This window comes from Pseudonaja textilis, chromosome Z (genome assembly GCF_049901715.1).
Source record: "Pseudonaja textilis isolate UNSWEBS1 chromosome Z, rPseTex1.2, whole genome shotgun sequence".
NCBI lineage: Eukaryota > Metazoa > Chordata > Lepidosauria > Squamata > Elapidae > Pseudonaja > Pseudonaja textilis.
This window is the reverse complement of record NC_142008.1, coordinates 104,570,715-104,591,311: the sequence shown is the minus strand read 5'-3', so window position 1 is coordinate 104,591,311 and position 20,597 is coordinate 104,570,715. Positions and strand designations below refer to the sequence as shown.

The following is a 20,597-nucleotide window of genomic DNA, read 5'->3' as shown; positions in this document are numbered from 1 at the left end:
CAGTTATAAATACAGCTAGAATAAATGTGGAAATGAGAATTTATTATAAGAATACTAATTATATTTAACAAAGCAATGAATACAATTAAAATGAATTATGAGAATTGTAATGGAAAGATTAATATCAATTTCTATAATTAATTGAATACATTAATATTTTTGAAATAATAAATTACTTAGAATGTAATTGAGAAATAGAATACCATGTGGAATCTGACTTAAAATATATACATGCCTATGTGATATGCAGTAGTTAGGAGACTATTGTTATTAACCTACAGTAGAATGCGATAATCAAAAAATGATTATACCATGGTAAATTTTTAAAATGAATTAAAGGGGAGTAAATTGAGGGATGTATAAGGTAAAGGGGTGATAAACTCAAATTGACAATTAAAGGGGACAATTTTTGAATTATTAGAATTAAGATGAAATTTATTGAATAATGAATGGAATAATAGTATGTGATAAAATTACAAATGTGACAGATAAAAGTATATAAGTATAATGAATATAGAAATGAAATAAGAATCTTAGATAATATTGTAAAATAAGACATGAGAATATTTAAAGAAAAATACAATAAGTTATGATATGAATTGGAAATGAATAAAATAAGTGCGATGAATATAAGAATATTTGAGAATATTTAAAGGAAAATGGGAAAGTAATAATATGATATGAAATTAAATATGAAAGATGAATATGTAATTAAGGTCATGTTTGTATTGAAATGTAAAAACCTGGAACCACATTGTTCACCAAAAAAGATGCTTTTTAAAAAAATATATTAAAAAAATATTGAAGTTAACAAGTTTGGACAATCTTTCTGAAGAAGCTATATCCTTTTTCTAAAAGCCACATATTTTCTAGAGTTCATACAATAGTTATAAATGTTCAGAAAAATGCATCATCATAATATGTCTTTACTCTCTTTTTTTTTTTGAAAACAATTTTATTGGTTTTTTAACAAGCAAACAAATGAACAAAGACATAAAAACATAAGACATAAGAACATAAAACATCTTTTCCAAGAACTACTTACGACATCTCATTTAAGTACAATATAATTCTAAATTATCACATTTCCACACATAACTTAATAAGCATCTTATATATTCAACTTCATATCTTATTACTGTTTTCCACCTTCTTACTGTTCCTTCCTTTATTTCTATTCAGTTTTATTCATTCATATATTTCATCTTACTATATTTCATATTGTTACTATTTCGTATGTTCTTATCCATAAACTGACAAGACATATAACATAAAGAGTATAAAACTTCTTTTTAGAAAGCGGCTTAACCCCGGGTTGTAACTTTTGGTACAGACTTAAAATTAAATTCATGCTCAACTTATATACTATTTCATATCTTATTTAAAATTCTACATTTAACAAATATCTTCTCCCCTCTTTTCACTCTCTTAATTCTATTTTATTTATTTAATCTCATTTTAAATCATTTCACATGTATTTTTTGTCTGTTCTTTTTCAATCCTCCATTTGTCTTTCTCTTAAACACAAACTTTTTCCTGTAATGACTGGTTGAAGTATGACACCTTTCTATTTTCCCCCCAAATTCAACGCTTAAAATTAAACGTTATTTCTATTCTGATTCTGCTTAGTACATTCTAAATGACATTTTAAAATAAAAACAAACAAACATAGTATTCTTATAAATATTAGAAATAATATTCCCTAACAAATTAGTTAAATACACATCGATTACACAGTCCCTACAATATTTTATTGACACATATTTCAAATACAAATATAAAATGCAGTCTTGTGTACCTTTGCAGAATCTCTATTAAAATTTTATTTTACCCTTTGTCTCTGAAAAAAAGTTGCTTATAAACAAAACAAACAACATCTTGTTTAGAACCTTTATAACTTCCCTTCGCTTTGTCCCTTCCTTTCTTGTCAAATCTAGCCTTTTTACCCCCCCCTCTCTCAATCTCCCACTTTTTAAACTCCCCTCTCAATTGTATTCCTCTTTTCCATTGCTTTCTATCATTATATCGATTTTCCACCTTTCTTTTCCCTTTCTTAATTGTTTTTTAGAGCTTAAATTCTTGATTTTCTTCTCCTTTTTACCCTTTTTAAAAATCATATGTCCATTAAAGATGGCTTCTTCTTCATCGTCCCAGCCTCTTTCTTGTTGCATTTCCTGGTAAACAAAAATCGCCATTTCTAAGAAGCCAAAAATAGATCCAAAAGAGCCATCTTCCTCTTGCTTCAGTTTTTCAAACTGCATTTTCAATTCTTCAAAAGACACCATTGTGAACAGAAAAGGATTTATTTATTTTTCTTTTTTAAGCAGTCCAAATATTTTCTTAATCTTTCAAAAGATAGTTAAAGTCCCAAAGTCATTTGCTCTTCCTGGGGGAGAATTCAATTACATAATTCCAAGACATTTTTTGGAAGTTTTATTACAGTTTAGTCTCTAATCCTATAAAACTCCAAGCAGTCTCCTTCAACAAACATTAGTATAAATCATTTGCCTCTCTTCCTTCCCCCTTAAAGCAAAAAGATTTGAGTTTTAAAGTATCAAGATGAAAATATAATATATAATTTCCCCTTGGCTTCAATTTTAAAAGTTAATACCTTCTATTGCCAATACGGGTGTTTCGGATTTCCATCTGCTGCCTCCGTGGGAAGGAAAGTGAGGAGAGAAAAAAAAAAGTTTTCCCTTAACTCTTCCACCGCAGCTTAACGATCCTTTGGGAAACAATGTATCACTTGAAAAGCCAAAGTTCCAGGGTATTCAGATGTTAATTATTGTCCCGGTTCAGCCAAAAGCTTTCTCTGTTTTTTCTTTCTTCAGCACCCCTCCTGCGCAATCTTTTCCCGGGTGCCAGCCTCTTCATGGCGGCCATAAGACCGTCGCAGCGTCGTCTTGAGAAAAGGAAGTTTAAACTGGGGGGGGTCTGTGACACCCCCAAAAACCCCTCCCCAGAAATTCCCTATCTTCGGCTGTCCCTACAAGGCAGCCTTATCCTCCTAATCCATCTGGATCGGAGGCACCAAGACAGCGAGCACAGCAGGGATCGCGAAGGAACGCAAATCCCTGCTGTCATCGAGGTTAGCAAGCGGAAGTCAATATGTCTTTACTCTCTTAATACTTCTTAATGTTTCTTTGGCTCATATGGAAATTTTCTTTAACTTTCTCTCAATGGAAGGAAAAACAAAGGTAAATGAATCCATCAATCACTTCTTTTAACTTGTCCCACAGTGAAACTTTAAAAAATAACAAATTTCATTACACAGAAGAGAACTTTATTTTAGAAAAACATTCTATGTAGACATATATTTCTATCAGTGGTGAAATTCAAATTTTTTACTACCGGTTCTGTGGGCATGGCTTATTTGGTGGGCATGGCTTGTGGTCATGTGACTGGGTGGGCGTGCTTGGTAGTCATGTGACTGGGTGGGCATGGCTTGGTGGTCATGTGACTGGGTGGGCGTGGCCAACTCAATGTCACTCACATCAAGGGGCGCCTCCCCTCCCAGCCATTCCTTGTCACCCAGCCTCAATTTATCTATAGTTCTGTAAAAATGTTGTTCACCTGTTTTGACTTTATTATCTACATACTATACATGTACTTTCATGGACCACTGAAAGGAGGAAATGGCTCACATGCCTTACTCAAGAGTGTGATAGGCCAGTGGTCCCCAACCTTTTTTGTACCAGGGACCAGTTTCACGCAGAAACACTTTTTCAAGGACCGGCGGGGGGAGATGACACTTTTTCAAGGAGGGGGAGGAATCCGAGTTTGGTGGTTTGCTTGCAGATGCTTCATTACCTGACTAGATAACATCTGATGTTGTTACCTAGTCGGGTAATAAAACATCTGCCAGCAAACCACCAAGTTCAGGGAGGCTCAGGACAAGTCCCTGCAGGATGGCTGAGAAGCCCTGCCTCTCAGCCCTGCCTCCCTCAGCCTCATCCTCAGATGTCTCCCCTCCCTCCCTCAGCCTTATCCTCAGGTGTCTGCCTGTTCTCTCTCAGTCACTCTCTCGCTCCTCCACCAGCCCAGGGTGGATTTTCCTGTCGGTGCAGCTCCTCGAGCGCCCATTCACCCCACCCGCCGCCAGCGTTCAATCCAGTGCTCCGTTCTGCCTGCCTGCCTGCCTGCCTGCCTTCATTTCTGGTTGTTTCGGAGCAGCTTCAGCTGAGTAAAAGAGGCGAATAGTTATTATTCTCAGCCAAAGCTGCTCCGAAACAACCAGAAACGAAGGCAGGCAGGCAGGCAGGCAGAACGGAGCACTGGATTGAACCGCAGGCAGTGGGGTAGGGGTGAACGGGCGCTTCGGAGGAGCTGCGCCGACAGGAAAAGTCACCCTGCCGGCTTCTTTGAAGCAGTTTCTTCCTGGGCTGGTGGAGGAGCGAGAGAGCAACTGAAAGAGGAATGAGGTGGGAGGAAACCGAAGCTGCTGAGCCGGAGAGCAGGACAGGCTTTGGTTGCTTCCTCCCTCCCCTTCTTTCATTTGTGTCCTTGATCCCTGATCCCAGCAGCTTTCACCGAAGGCGAAGAAAGCCGCCATTTTTATTTTATTTTTATTTTCTTTGCGGCCCGGTACCAAATGATCCACGGACCAGTACCAGTCTGCGGCCCGGTGGTTGGGGACCCCTGTGATAGGCAACAGGATTTTAAGGGGTTGCTACAAAGAAAGGGGGACAATGTATTTTCCAAAGAAGCAGAATTCAAACAAGAAGCAATGGATAGAAACTGAACAGAGAGAAGCAACCTAAAACTAAGGAGAAACTTCCTGACAGTGAGAACAATTAACCAGTGGAACTGCCTGTCTCCAGTAGTTCTGGGTGCTCAATCACTGGAAGTTTTTTTTTAAATTATTTTTATTGATTTTACAATTAAAAACAAATTAACAACACACACACAAATAGAAAAGCAAAAGAGAATAGAAAAAAAAGAAAGAGAGAAAAGAATGGAAAACGATTAAAAACATTCTCATTTTCAACAGTTTATAAGATCTTTCTTTCCTTAGTTTAGGCCATATATGCACACCTTATCCATATGTATATCCATATGTCACTCGTATGAATTTGTCCTATTCTTTTTTGCCTTATAATATAAAATCTGTCTTTGTTCTAATCATTTATACCAGCAATTCCAACTAGTATAATATATTGAAGTATCTTTATTTTTTAAGGCTAAAGTTAATTTGTCCATTTCTGCACAGTTTGAGATTTTTTGGGTGATCATCTCCTCTGTAGGTATATGAGGGAGCTTCCAATATTGGGCAAAAGCTAATCTGGCTGCTGTTAATATGTGTATTATTATGTACTTCACTTTTCTGGATAGTTGTTTATCAAAAATCCCCAGCAGAAAGGACTCAATCTGTTCTTTTGTTATATCTTCCAGCCAATTTCTAATTCTCTGCCAGTATTTTTGGGCCTCTATACAGGTCCACCACATATGAAAAAAGGTTCCTTTTTTTTTTTTACATTTCCAGCATTTCGGACTTGGGGTGCATCTTCATTAATCTCGAAGGGGGAAGGTGCCATCTGTAAAACATTTTATAAGCATTTTCTTTGTATGCTGCTAACTTTGTAATCTTATTATCTGTACTCCAGATCTTTTCCCATTCTATTAAAGTGATACTGCGTCCTACATTCCTACTCCAGGCTATCATATTCCCTTTAACTGTTTCTTCTAATTCTACTTCTAATAAATAGATGTAAAATTTACTTATATTTTCTTGTCTGAACCTAGTAAAATTTTGTCTAATTGCTGGAGTTTATTGTTAATTCCAAATTCTTTCCTATCCTGTTTGTATCTGCTATGAATTTGGAGGTATACCCACTGATCAATTTTAAATCCCCGCTCTTGCAGCTCTTGTCACGATTTCAAATTTCCTTGTGTATCCAATAAATCCTTATATTTAATCATTTTAGTAATATCCAAATTGTTTGGGTGAATCATCGCCTCCATTGTCGAAATCCAAATCGGTACTTTTAAGTAGTGTTTTTTCCGTATTTTTTTCCAATTAATTAATAACGAGTCTCTAATTAAATGTCTGTGGAAATACGTCTGAATAACTTTCCCTACATCCCATAAAAAGGCGTGCCACCCCCTCTGCAAATCATGGCCTTCTAAAAATAAACTTCTCTTATTAATTAAGTTCACCCAATCTTTTAGCCATACTAAAGAGGCAGCCATATAATACAAATCCCAATTTGGAAGTGCCATCCCTCCCCTGCTCTTCAAATCCTGCATTGCCTTTAAATTTATTCTGGGCTTTTTCCCTTGCCAAATAAATTTAACAGTTATTTTATTAAGTTCTTCAAAAAAATTTCTGTGTAATTTAATTGGGATCATCTGAAATAAATATAAAGATTTTGGAAGAATATTCATTTTAATAGAAGCAATCCTGCCCAATAATGAAAGTTGCAGCCTGCCCCATGATTCTAAATCCTTCTTTACTTGTTGCAACAGTTTTTCATAATTATTTTCCTTAAGTGTCTTACAATGTGCTGTCAGCCATATTCCTAAATATTTAACTTTCTTTGTCACCTGTATTCCCATAACTTCTTCTAAATCTTTTTTTTTGTTTTTCTGTTAAATTTTTAGTCATTAATTTTGTTTTCTTCTTATTAATTTTGAGTCCTGCTGCCGCTCCAAATTGTTCTAGTTCGTTTATCAATTTTTGTCCTCTTTCTATTGGTTCCTCAATAAAAAAAAATATCATCGGCAAACGCTTGCAATTTGTATTCTTCTTTCTTAACCTTTAATCCTTTTATCTCTGAGTTCTGTCTAATTCGTGTTAATAATGTTTCTGAAGAGAATATGAAGAGCAGGGGTGAGAGTGTGCCTTGTCTGACTCCTTTTTCTATTTTTATTGGGCAGGTATATTCCCCGTTTATTATAATATCGGCCTGTTGTGTATCATAAATTGTTGTTATAATGTTTTCAAATTTAGTGCCTAAATTCATATTATAAATTTTTTGAATTAAAAATTGCCAATTTAAATTATCAAATGCCTTTTCCGCATCTAAAAACATAAGTGCAATTTGTTTTTTGGGGTGGGCTTCATAAAATTCTAAAACATCTACTACTGTTCTTAAATTATTCCTAATCTGTCTGGTCGGGAGAAATCCATTTTGGTCTTCATGTGTATACAAATTTAAAATTAATTTTAATCTGTTAGCTATGATAGAGGTGAATATTTGGTAGTCAGTGTTTAGTAGTGAAATTGACCTATAGTTGTTAATATATCTGGGATCAGATTCCTCCTTCAGATCAACGAAATCAATGCTCCCCTCCATGAGTCTGGCATTTTGGCTGCCAATAAGACATCATTGAAAACTTCCATCATAAGAGGTCCAATTTGTTCTGCAGTTGCCTTGTATAGCTCTCCCAGAATCCCATCTGACCCCGGGGCTTTATTATTTTCCTGATACTCTATTGCTGATTTCAATTCGGACCAAGTAATGCCTTTATTTAATAATACTACCATTTCTTCCCCAATTATTTTATCGTTTATTTCATCTAAGTAATTTCTTATTCTATCCTCATTAACTTCTTCCTTTTTGTATAACTCTTCAAAGTATTTATGTGCAATGTCTTTTTTCTGTTCTATCTCTTGTTGTATGTCGCCCTTCCCATCTATTAATTGGTATATCAATCTCTCTTTTTTAAAAATTTATAAGATAACCATCTTCCTGGCTTATTAGCATGCTCAAAGTAGGTTTGTCTAGTCATGTTCAAATTTATAATCATTTTCTCTTGTTCAGTTAAATTCAATTTATGTTTAGCTGTTATTATCTGATTTTGTACTCTTAAGTCCTTTGGAATCTTTTGTAATTGAGTTTCTAATTCCTTATTTTGTTGTTGTAATTTATTTTGCTGGGCATATTTTTCTTTATTCCTCATAGCATTATAAGAGATTGTTATACCTCTTATTACTGCCTTCATTGTATCCCAAATGTTTTATTTCGAAGTTACACCATTATCATTTTTCTTTAAAAAATAGTTTAATTCCTCCTTAAGTTTGTTAGTATACTCTTTTTCTCTTATTAATTGAGAATTTAATGTCCATCTTTTTTTGGTTTCTTCCTACCCTTCCATATTATTTGAATTAGATTAGGTCTGCCCCTTCATTTGGTAAAATTTCAATTCCTTTTATCTCATTTACTATTTCCCCATTCATCCATGCCATGTCAATTCATGTCCATATTTGATTAGAGTAAAATGTGAATTGTTTTTCCTCAGGGTATAGTCTTCTCCATAAATCCACCAAATTTAACTCATTCATCTACATCTCCTACATGTCTCAGGAAGCTCTCTTTTCCCCTTTTTATTCTTCCCCCCGTTACTATGGTCTTTTTGATAATCAGCAATAGAGTTGAAATCTCCTATAATACAAATATTCCTTTTTTCAAATCCTATTATTTTTTGATGTAAATATTTAAAAAACTCTTTCTGATCTTCATTCAGGGCATAAATCACCACTAATAGAATTGAAATAGCATTAATCCAGATCTGCAAAACCAAAATTCTTCCCTCAGGGTCTGACCATACTAAATCTGCTTTCAAATCTTCTTATATTGCAACATATATTGTAATCCTTTCTTTTTTTTCCTCATGTCTGCTGGTGCAGTAAATAGCTTCCCTAGTTTGGGGCAATCTAAGTATCTTTCATCTACTTTCCTTATGTGAGTTTTCTGTAGGCATATTATATCAGCATTGTGTTTGATTAATTTAGCTGTTATCCTTTTCCTTTTTGCCGTCGAATTTAAGCCATTTATATTAATTGATAGAAGTTTCTTTTCTTCTTCCATTTAATTAATTCTGTTTTGCTCTTTGTCTCATAGTAACTCCGGTCTCTCCTTGTGCTTGCTGGGGGATAGTTTCCTCTCTCTCTTGATGTGAATAGATGTTCCTTTGGTTTCTTAAGGGTCCTTCTTTTTTGTTTCTGTGGTAACTTTGATCTTTCTGTGAATTTGTTTCCAATTCCTCCTTACTACTCTGATCTTCCGGACCTACTAGTCGTTCATAAAATTCTTGGGCACTTTCCATAGAATCTATTTTAATTTTCCTTCTTTCCATGAAACTAACATCTCCTCTGGAATTAACCATTTGAATACCATTCTTTTCTGATATAGATAAGCAGCTAAAAATTCATAGTCTCGCCTTGTTTCTCTTACTCTTCTTGGAATTTGCTTAAGAATCAAAATTTCCTTGCCTTTATACATAATTGTTCCATCTCTGGACATCCTAAATATAATATCATGGACACTCCTTCTCGCAAAGCATATATGGACTTCTCTCGGGCATTTATGGCATCTCGCATAGTTGGTGCTGACCTTGTAGACTTCATTGAACTCCCTTAGGATATCGTCTTTATCCTTTTCCAATAATCCGGCCAGTATTTCTGCCATTAGCTGCTCCAGGTCTTCTTCCTTGGATTCCTCTACATTTTGGAATCTCAAGAGTGTAGCTGCCTTGACCATCTCTAGGAAGACCAATGAGTCTTCCATTTCTTTGCTCACATTTTTTAGTTCTTCATCTACCCTTTCTAATTTCCTTTGGGTTCATTCAGTCCTTGTCTCTACTTCTTTTATTGTTGCTTCATTTTTCTTCAAGGCCTGTTGTAGTGTTCCAATTTTGTCCTCTACTTTAGAGATGTCCGCCTTCATTTCTGCTTTTAATTTCCCCATCTCCTCTATTAATTCACTAATATCTGTTCTTGTCTCGTTATGATTTTTTATCATTGTTTCTTGTAGCTTCATCACTGATTCTTGTAAGGTTAACAAAATTGATTGAATGTTGGTATTCGAGACATTAGCTTGATTTTCCACTGGTAGCATTTCTTCTATGTTTTTTTGAACCATGGGCAAAGCTGTTGCCAACATAGTTGTTAGCGTTGGGGTATCCTTCCTTCCAGTTTTCAGAGCTGTAATAGTTGTAGAGGTCATTTCTTTTAATATTTGTTTCTGTTGTTGAAGTATATTAATTATATTATCCCAAATTACCATTCAGTATTATAACCCCTATATTAAAATTGTCCCATATCTAATTGCTTAGTCTATCTATCTACTGGGTAGCTGTATTCTTAACTGGTTACTGAAATATATGAATATATATTATTTTAAATCCTAATTCTAAATCATGTATATAATATTATGGAGTCTGTGTTCAACTTTTGGCAACACTATACAGCATTATGCAATGTTCCATATAATAAATATATATAATAAATTATATATCAAATCTAACCAAGTTTAGGTTTTATGAGTTTGTAAGTATTGTAAATATATATGTACTTTTATCTAACCTTTTCTGATCTTATTTTAAGTATTAAATATTCTAAGAATTCTTAGACACCAGTATTCTTAAACATAAACAGTATTATTTCCTTCCCAAATAGATTAATTATAATCACACAATAAATTATACTATTAAGATATTGAATATTAAATATTAAATATTAAATCTTATACTTATTGATTAAATAGTTCTTAATGTTCTTACTATTTTCCCTATATATCTAGTCAAAATATAGCTATCCCTATTATTAATGAGTTAATCAAATCAATTAATTCAGTTATTTAACAATCTAATATAACAGTCAGTACTACTTTCCTCAATAAACAAATTTATAGTCGTTATAGGGAGAAGGTGAAAAAAGAGAGATAGTTCATCATAACACCGGAAAAAAAGTAAATAGAAAGAAGGGAAAAGAATTAAGCAAATTTATACAAAAAAAGAGGGAGAACAATAGGAAGAAGGGATTTTAGAATCAGATTTTTGTTCTCTGTCTCTGGGTTTGAACACTTTTCCTTCAAATGCACCGGAAGTGGGGGGGGGGGTGTAGAAAGTGCTGAATAATGACTGCAGTCAATCAGTGTCTTACGAATCTTACGAGTTACTTTTTTTTTAAGAGTTCCTAAGTTCAATTCCTTAATTTGCTTCAAGTACGATCACCTCCTCAGTTGGAATAAAATTCACCCAGGGATCTGTTAAGAGATTAAACAGTTGATATTCGATATTTTGTTGCAATAAGTTTGGAGTTTCTAAGTATCTCATATAGCTCCACATTGTCTCTTCTCCGTCAACCTCGCTCCTCTTCCCGTCTTTGCTTTAATAAAGTTTATCCAAAAAAGTCTATCAAAGTAACAATCAAATAGTGTTCCAAATTCTCCACAACTTTCAGACTCTTTCAAAACAATAATTTCCTGACCTCATAGACTTCCCTTTTCATTCATTGTAATCCACACTTTCACTTCGGTCTGCCGGACCTTTTCGCCCACGCTTGTATAGCCTCCGCTTTGTATCCGCTTTCTTTTCAGGCTTCCGACAGAGACTAGTACGAAAGATTATAACTTGCCAATCTTCCTCTCCACGGCTAAACTCCTCCTGCCACCCTTTTCTCCACTGATCTCACAAACTGTCACTTACTCGCTTTTCACATCGGTGGCAGTACGGACTTCGAAGCCTTCATTGGTAGGAGGCTGTTTCTTGCTCATTGGGCTCTGGAGGGCTCCTCTTTGCTGCAGGGGGGTTTCCTTCCCCACACTGCAGCCCGAGTTTTGCCTGCACCAACACGAATCTCTCTGGGATTTGAGTACCCTCAAAGGATTGCACCAACCACAAAAAGAGATTAACTGAAACCACAGACAGGCTTCTGAACCTCTACTCGTCCTTGCCTTGCCACTGGAAGTCCAATCACTGGAAGTTTTTAAGAAAGGACTGGACAGCCATTTCTCTGAAATGGTATAGGGTTCCCGCAAGGTCCCTTCTAAGTATTATTCTGACACCTTTCCCAGGATTTCCACTCAGAGTTTGGCATCTTCAGTTTGCTTGCCTGAGCTGGGGGTTTGGACTAGAAGACCTCCAAGGTCCCTTTCAACTCTTGTTAAACACATCTGTATTTTATGCTCTGGACTATTGACATTGGATGCATGTAAACCCTGCAAAATATGTGGTAGCCCTTCCGAAAAAGAAAGGCAGAAAAATCACTCTAGGTGTAGGGACAGTGTAAAATATTAACACATGATAAATAATGGAACAATTAAAAATAATAGCACAGAGTTTTATCTTTCTCTCTCTTCCTATTTTTTTTCTTTCTCTACCTTCCTCTCTCTCTCTCTCTCTCTCTCTCTCTCACACACACACACACACACACACACAGCACTTAACAGACAAGCATTTTGGAAGCAGCTCCTTTAAATTTCTCCAAGGCTTGAGTGGATTCCCCCACTTTAACTCACAAGGGGGAAGCAATACTTGCAGCATCCATGAGGAATTCTTGGAGAAGTTTTAAAAAGACCTGCTTCCAAAATGCGTTTCTTTTACATTGCAAAAGTGCTCCAAGGTTTGATTCACCCCCACCCCCTCTGTCAGACCGCACTCTTTCTCACTCCTGACACTTTAACTCACATGGGGAAAGCAATACTTGCAGTGTCCCTGCCTTTCTTCCTTTTCCCCAGGGAGAAAGAGGACATGGGGAATGGACAGCTAGGACAGAGATCGCAAGTGAGCAACCAGGCAACAGGGCTGAGGCATGGCCAGCCAGGGATTGCCACCAATTCGGCGACTCATGCCAAATAACAATTACCAGTTCACCCAAGTAGGTGCAAACCGGTTGAATACCACCCCTGATTTCTATGTCAGATCTCTCCATATTCGTATCAGAATCAACTACATACTTATACACATTTATACACAAGAATACATTTATGTTCAGCAAGAACATAGAAGTCTGAGCTATTTCTATTTATTGAAAGTCTTATGTGGAAGTGTTATGATTGCATATACTATTATATGTGAAGAGGAATCTGATTAAGTCAGTTGACCCTATTTGAATTAGAATGAATATGAGAAATAAATCCTAGGGACCATGAATAGTTTACTTTTCTATTTCTGAAAAGGGAAAAGACTGATTGACATGGTAATACTAAGCCACAAGGACAAGGATGTTTCTCATTAGTAAGTTGATTTGACCCTTGACTTCATTGGTTTTTATTCACTGAAACTGTAAAGCTTAAATTATAGACCTCCTGATATTTTAAACTTTTTATTTATATGTATGTAGTCATTATCTTCCCATATGAAATGCATAATAAGAAAAAAGTTAACATGCTTCTTCATTATACCCTTGAAACAAAAGTAATGGCTTCTGCTCTTATCCTGTCTCCATTTTAATCATTTTCACAGGATCTTCTTCAAGTAGCAAATACTAAGTAACTGTAAGATAACCCATAAATTCACAGATAGTTATATAAGGAGATTGATAGACATATGATATATGGATAAATAGATAGATAGATAGATAGATAGATAGATAGATAGATAGATAGATAGATAGATAGATAGATAGATAGATAGATAGATAGATAGACAGACAGACTGACAGATATGATACGTGGGCAGGTAGGTAGATAGGTAGGTAGGGCTGATAGACCTGCCACAATTTAAACCTCTAAATAGAAATTATCATTGGTTCCATTTGTTGAGCAAGACATAGGTTTATCAGAGATCAAGTATATTGCAGAACTGAAAACTGAATGTCAAAATCCCTAAGTTCTACTTTTCTCTCCCTTAATTGTCTCTCACTTCCCAACCCAGTCAGGTTCAGGCAAGATGTTTTCTTAATGGCCAGTTCAAGTCTCGTTTAGTATGCAGCTCCCTCCTTTTTCCAGCTGGATGGCCTTCAGGCAGTGTCTCAAGGAGATACAGCATTTACTTTCATTCCAAACTTCATAACACCACCACCACCTTTGAGTTCATAACAAACTTTCACCACATAACAGCAAAGCACATGCAAGAATAAGGTGCTGACAGATAGATAGATAGATAGATAGATAGATAGATAGATAGATAGATAGATAGATAGACAGACAGACAGACAGACAGACAGACAGACAGACAGACAGACAGACAGATGATAGAAAGAAATATTGGAAGAATTATCCTTCTGGATTCAGTTCCAAGTGGGGAAAAAGACACTGGAAACATGGAGGCTATTTGGAAAGATGATTTAATGGTAGACAGCAGGACCACATGGCTTGAAGCTCCAAAGAAGGATCACATGCTCCAAGGTGAAGGAAAAGATCAAGAAGAGCTGGCCAAGATGCTGAGAGACCCTTATATACCCTCCGTTGGGCCCTACCTTAGTATTTCTTATTCCTGTGCAAGAAATGTATCCCATTGGCTGTCAGACTCCTGGGACGGGGGTCTTAGCTAACTTTGTAGGCTTTCCTGAGTTCCAGGCTTGGTTGAGCCTTGCTGGGTGATGATGCACTTAAAGGGCTCTTGGGCAATTGCTATATCTTTACCTGGAGATCTTTGTTATGTAAAGTATTCTGGCCCAGGTCTTAATGGCCCACCCATTAACAAAGATGGGGGTGAGCTTCTGCTTCTGAGGTGTTTCCGCTCTTGAGTTTCTAATCTTTTTAGGGGAAATATTCTGCCTTTTTAATATTTCCTAGGATATTTCAATTTTCTAGGAGAGGGGTGGGTGCTAACTTCCTACAGAAACAGGAATAGGCTTCTGGTTTGAGTTCCTTTGGCGACAGACAGAAATCCACAATCGTGCGTGGTTTCAGTCTGGGCCTGCCGCTGGAGTGCACCGAGCCAGCTGGTTTTGAGGCTAAGCCACCCCATAGAGATGGTGAAGAGGGGGGAGACTGCCAGCAGGGTTGAGGAGAGCCACATCTCCCCTCCTCAGCTGACCATTACTCCCTTTCCCGAAGGTGGTTGTAGCGGTGGTCAGAAATGGCCACCTCAAAGAAGAACTCGACCGGAAAAGAATGTGCAGGAGGAAGATAAGAAGTGAAAGTTTTGGCTGACCAGGTTAAATTGCAAAAGCAACAACTAAGGTACCCTGGAATTTAAACTTACAAAAAAATAACATCGCTCCCAAAGAAGAGTTGGAAGCAGTGAATGAAAGTGAAAAGGGAAAGGTTTGGGTTTTTTTTCTTTTCTTCTCTCCCTTCCCCTATACTGACAACTAAGAGACTTAAATAAGAAATCAGAAAAATCCGCTTTGACATCAATAGGCAATTAAGCTGAAAATTTAAAAAAAGTCAAAGGGATAATAAAGATTTCTGGACACTAAATTTTTTTTTCATAAGCAGGAAGGGAGAGAAAAAGAATAAAAGGGCAGGATCTGGAAAGAGGGAGGAGACTGCCTGGAATTAAAAAGAATCTACAGTAAAACTTCAACAAGACTTCTAAAAGATACATTTTAACTGAAACTTTGTAACTAAACAGTAGAACCCCAGGAAGAGAAAGTGAAAAAAAAAGAGCAAAAAGAAACAGTTTGTGTGTATTTGGATTACTTGGTGATCTTTGGATTTTTGGTTATTGCATTTGAATGACTAAAATTAATCGGGTGGTTGTTTAAAAATTTATACAATGGCACTACTTCTGGATGAATTGAAAATGGAATTTAAAAAGTATAAAGAAGATGCACAAAAAGGGAGGGGTTCTTTTGGCTTCGTTTTTCAATTCTTAGAAATAGAGATTTGGAAGTATGAGAAACAACAAGAAACATCTGCAAAACAAGAAGACTGGGACAAAGAAGAAGCCATCTTTAATGAACAAGTAATTCTATGTGGGGAAGAAACAGGAAAGGGGGGAAAGAAGAATGGAGAATTTAAGACTTAAAAAACAACAAAATTGAAAAAAAATTCGAAAAATAAGTATAATACTGGAAAGCAACAGAAGTGGGGAATACAGAAGAGAGAAATAGAGGTAGAGAGACAAGGGGGTAAAGGGGGGAGAGAGAAGAAGAGAGGGAAGAAGGAAAAGAAAAGAAATTACAAAGAACCAGACCAGGATATAGAGAAACAGGACCTATTTAGAGATAATGGGTGAAAATTTAACTGAAAAAGGGATTCTGTAAAGGTACATAAGATTGTATTGTTATATTAGTAATAGAAATAACTTTAGAAAATTGGAAATGTATGATTAAAAGGAGGGATAAAATATTTAGTGTAATTTAGTGAAATGTTTGTTAATAGAATAACTGAAATAAAATAAATGAGAAAATTGAATTAGGAAGGAACGGGAACATTTTAATTAGTTAATGTTTTATAAAATATAAGTGAAGGGGAGGATTAATTATGGAAAGCTTATAATTGTTCCCATAGAAGTATGATATTTAATTGAAAAGTAATGTTAAAGAAGTTAAGACTTTAATGAATATTAATATTAATGATAGAATTGAATTAGAATGGAATGTGTTGTTTTAATTACATACATTTATATTTTTTTCTTTTTTTAAGAATATAGTGTGTATTTTAAGAATGTACCAAGCAGAATAAGAATGGAAGTTATGTATTATATTGAATGTTATAACCTTAGGGTATATATTGAAGCCTAAATAAGAGTTAAATGGATAAACTTAAAAGATATAAAGGCATAATACTCCAATCTGTAACTACAGGAGAAACTTTGTTTAATGGGAAAAGATAATAGATAATTGAAACAGAACAGACAAAAAATATAAATATAATGATTTGAATTGAGATGAGATAATTAAAATAAAATTGAGAAAATTAAAAGAGGGGAGAAGCTATGCAGAAAATGTAAAACAGTAATAAGATATGGAATAGAACATAAAAATGAGCATGAAATTGAATTTGTGTCTGTACGAAGAAATGTAACTCAGGATTATGCTACTTTCAAAAAAGATCTTTTATTTGTATTTTTTGTGAAAACTCAAATAAAATTTACACACACAAAAAAGAAAGAAACAGGAATAGATAGAGCAAGCCATCATTTATAGTCAAAAAAGGGGAAAGGGTCTATAAATTGTATTAAATCATACTACTGTTGAAATATTCCATGGTTCTCCTATGGGAAGTCCCAGTGGAAATTAATTGAAAGAAGTTAAATTCATTCATCATTCTGTATATTGTTGCTTTCAGTATAACTCTTTCTTCTCTTTCTGTTTTACTATCAGTGGAAGTACCTGGAACTTGAAATTGAATTATAATTACTAAAATTGAACTATAATTACTAAACATCAAAAATTATTTACACTGCATGAGTATTTGAAAATTACATTCAAATTTTAAGAAAAGCTCAGCTTTTCACTGGTAAGTATTCTTCATGTATTCTACCTAGTTTCTTTTATACTTTTGATATATCTTGGTAGCTATTTTTACTGTTTACAAGAAGGTTCTATATGTGTCAGATTATATGGAACACATTTTAAAAGTAGCCTTTATGCAGATAATATAAAACTGTGCAAGAACTACATACATATCCTGAACTGACCTAGTACTAGAATTAATGAATAAGATGTAAGAGAAATCCATGAAAACACTCATGAGGCTTATAATGATAGAGATATAGGTCAATACCTTTAGTTATTTTAAAAAAATACGAATTATCATATATTTGCAGATCTTAGGACCAAAACTTAGAAATAAACAAATTTTTGCCTATATATATAATTATTTCTTTTTCTGGTCATAGGTTTTCAAATATTTAGTTGTTATAAATATTCCAAATTTCTCTTAATATCTTTACATTGTTAATACATGCAAAGTAATGCATTTTTGTATCTCTTTCATATAAATATAAGAGATATTAATTCTGAATCATATGTAGCAGAAATGGAAGGAAAATTATATGATAATTGTTTTTTTCCCCATATAATCTAACAAAGGAACATATCTGGAACAATATATTCAGCTGTATTTATTATTACTCTTAAATAAAAATTGATGAACATACTGAAGTGCACTTTTCAATATATTTCCTTATTGACAATCAAATAATTCCCTCCTTTTTAATTTAATGTTTGACTTATTTCAAATACAGATCCATTTCCTGATGTAATGGATTCTGTACATGGACTTTGAATGTGCATTTCAAACTTGAAAAATGCAAAGTAAAATTAAACCTGTTTCAGATTAGAAAAGTATAAATCATATGTTTAGAATTAAAATATGAACCCTTTATGTAAGGTTCTGGTATTTGTCTGAAATTAACATTGCTGATTCTTTTTTTGTCATAAATATAATAAATAAACAAGTCCTAAATATGTATGAATTTTTTATTGCATTCCTTCTTCCTTTCCTACAGGAAAAGCACCCAAAATAATGAATGCGAATAGTACCACTCCTATTGAATTTGTACTCCTTGGAATTTCTGAAAGAACTGATTTACAAACTTTGCTTTTTGCTGTTTTCCTGATAATCTACTTTTTTATTCTGATGGGGAACTTGATAGTCTTTGTAGCCACTATTTATAGCCAGGCTCTACACACTCCCATGTATTTTTTCCTTAGGCATTTATCTTTCTTGGATATCTGTTATACATCTGTCATTCTGCCTCAAATGCTTGTACACTTCATAACAAAGAGGAAGATTATCTCATTCTTGGGGTGTGCCATGCAGATGTTTTTTTACATCTTCCTGGGAACTGCTATATGTTACCTCCTGGCTGTAATGGCATATGATCGTTATTTGGCAATTTGCCATCCCTTGCACTATATAAGACTCATGACCAGGAGAACCTGTTTCCTCTTTGTCTCCAGCTGCTGGATCATTGGCTTGTTTGTATCTCTATTACAGACATGGTTGATATTTTCTCTGCCCTTATGTGGTTCTAATGTTATTAATCACTTCTTCTGTGATATCTCTCCACTGATGAGACTGAATTACCCAAGTAATTTTATAAATAATATGGAAAATATTCTGGCTGTATTCCTAGTTCTTATCATCCCATTCATATTCATCCTGGTTTCCTATATTTTGATTATTACTGCCATCTCAAAGCTTTCTGTACCCGCTGGAAGGCGAAGGGCCTTAGGCACATGTTATTCACATATGGTCTCTGTTATCTTCTTCTATTGCACAGCTATGTTTGCTTATTTAAGTCCAAAGTTTGATCATTCTGATTCTTTAGGCAAGCTCCTGTCTCTCATCTACACAATGGCCCCTGCAATGCTTAATCCTGTTATCTACAGTTTAAGGAACAAACCAGTAAAAGATGCCATAAAAGAAATACTAGCAAAATTCTGCATGAGTATGAAACATTATTTTTGCTGATTTTGTAGACAATTCCTTAAAAAATAGCCTTACTCATCCAATTCTTAAACTATTGTTACAATTAGGTAGATGATTTTATTGATGATGATGAAGATGTATCTTCAACCTTACAATATGTATTTGTATATCTCATGATGTCTCATTTTTCAAAGTTTTTTTAAAGCCTAATTTGTTACATTTTTAAAAAAAGATTCCCGTACCAATTAAAAGATCACATTTATTATAGCAGCCACTTACTTCAATACAAAGTCATATGGGAAGCCAAATTTCTTTCCTTTAAAACTTAGATCCACATGCAAGTCAACAATAGATACCTGCATGATTTGAGTCATAATAGTTTTTATTCCAAAATATTTTAAAAGCTGCAAGAAACTCTCCAGTTGCACATTTAATTCTATAATAAACAAGCTTGGGAAACCAGGAGTGGATTTATAAGCTCTATTCACACTGTTATTGTCCACAACAATTTCCATGCTGATAATGTATTTTAGGTAATGCCATGTTCTGATTTATAGAGCTGATAATTATATTAAAAATTAGATTAGAATTTGCAACTCAGATTTTCAATATCAGAACAGATTACACTTTGCATTTAGCAACTATATGCCATATGTAGTTTATATATAGTTTATAAAGTAAAGTAGAAGAGAATGAGTGGTCCAATATGATCCAATAAGTTTTTGTGTCTAAGGTAGGATTAGAATTCATAGTTTTCCAATATCCATCCCATTAATTATCATACCAAAAGCTCTGTTATAGGAAATACTTTGTGAAAACATTTTGCACAAATTTTCTGAATGCCTGTGCAAAGAAGTTTCGTCTAGGATTCATACTTTGAGGGAAGGGTAAAGAAATTCACCTAATTTTCAAGAAGGAATTAAAATGTGTGAATCTTCAATCATTCCAAAGTGGTTTAGATTAAGTATTATTCAATTGCAAATCAAACACATTTCTCCCAAAAGTTTTATTTTCTTCAACTTTGTTATTTCTGTGGTGCTTTACTTAGAGATAGACAATATTTAAGTGCACCTACAACAATGCTAGTGATGTAAGCAGACACCTAGTCATTACAAGCAGAGGTTTTGCTTTTTTGCTTTGTTTGTACTGATGTACCTTGTACTTTGTTTTGTTTAATAATTTAATAAAGGCAATTGCAAGATGAAGTACAGTTCTTTTCTTCTGGATTGAGAATTCTCCAACATATGTGTAAATTCCAGATGGGTAAAATGTACATTAAAATAATTCTAAGGACATGAAAAGAGAAGAAAAAGAGTCTCAGTAGCAAACTTAATTTCATAATTGCAGGAAATTCATGTATAAAAACAATATTTCTATTGTTATTGTCTTATACTATTTCAAGTAACTATGAAAGATTGGATGTACATTTGCTTGTGGGCATCAAATGTGGTGTAGCAAGTTGGAAGTGCTAAAGTGACAAACAAGATATTTGACTCTTAATTTAAAAAAATATATATATATGTATGTGTGTGGAGGGCGGGGGGGAATTAGCCTGAACTCAGGTATATTTTTGACATACATTAAAGTACAGAACAAAAT

General features: G+C 34.5%; 1 protein-coding gene across 1 annotated transcript; it reads left to right on the top strand.

Annotated features, from left to right (window-relative positions):
- The first annotated feature begins 18,089 nt into the window (after positions 1-18,089).
- LOC113451487 (olfactory receptor 10C1-like) lies at positions 18,090-19,040 on the top strand. Its single transcript, XM_087915937.1, has one exon. It carries the CDS (start codon positions 18,090-18,092, stop codon positions 19,038-19,040), a length of 951 nt encoding a protein of 316 aa, XP_087772063.1.
- The last annotated feature ends 1,557 nt before the right edge of the window (positions 19,041-20,597 follow it).

Excerpts from the sequence above, each read along its gene's own strand:
- LOC113451487 (XM_087915937.1), top strand. The coding sequence starts at position 18,090 with ATGAATGCGAATAGTACCACTCCTATTGAATTTGTACTCCTTGGAATT.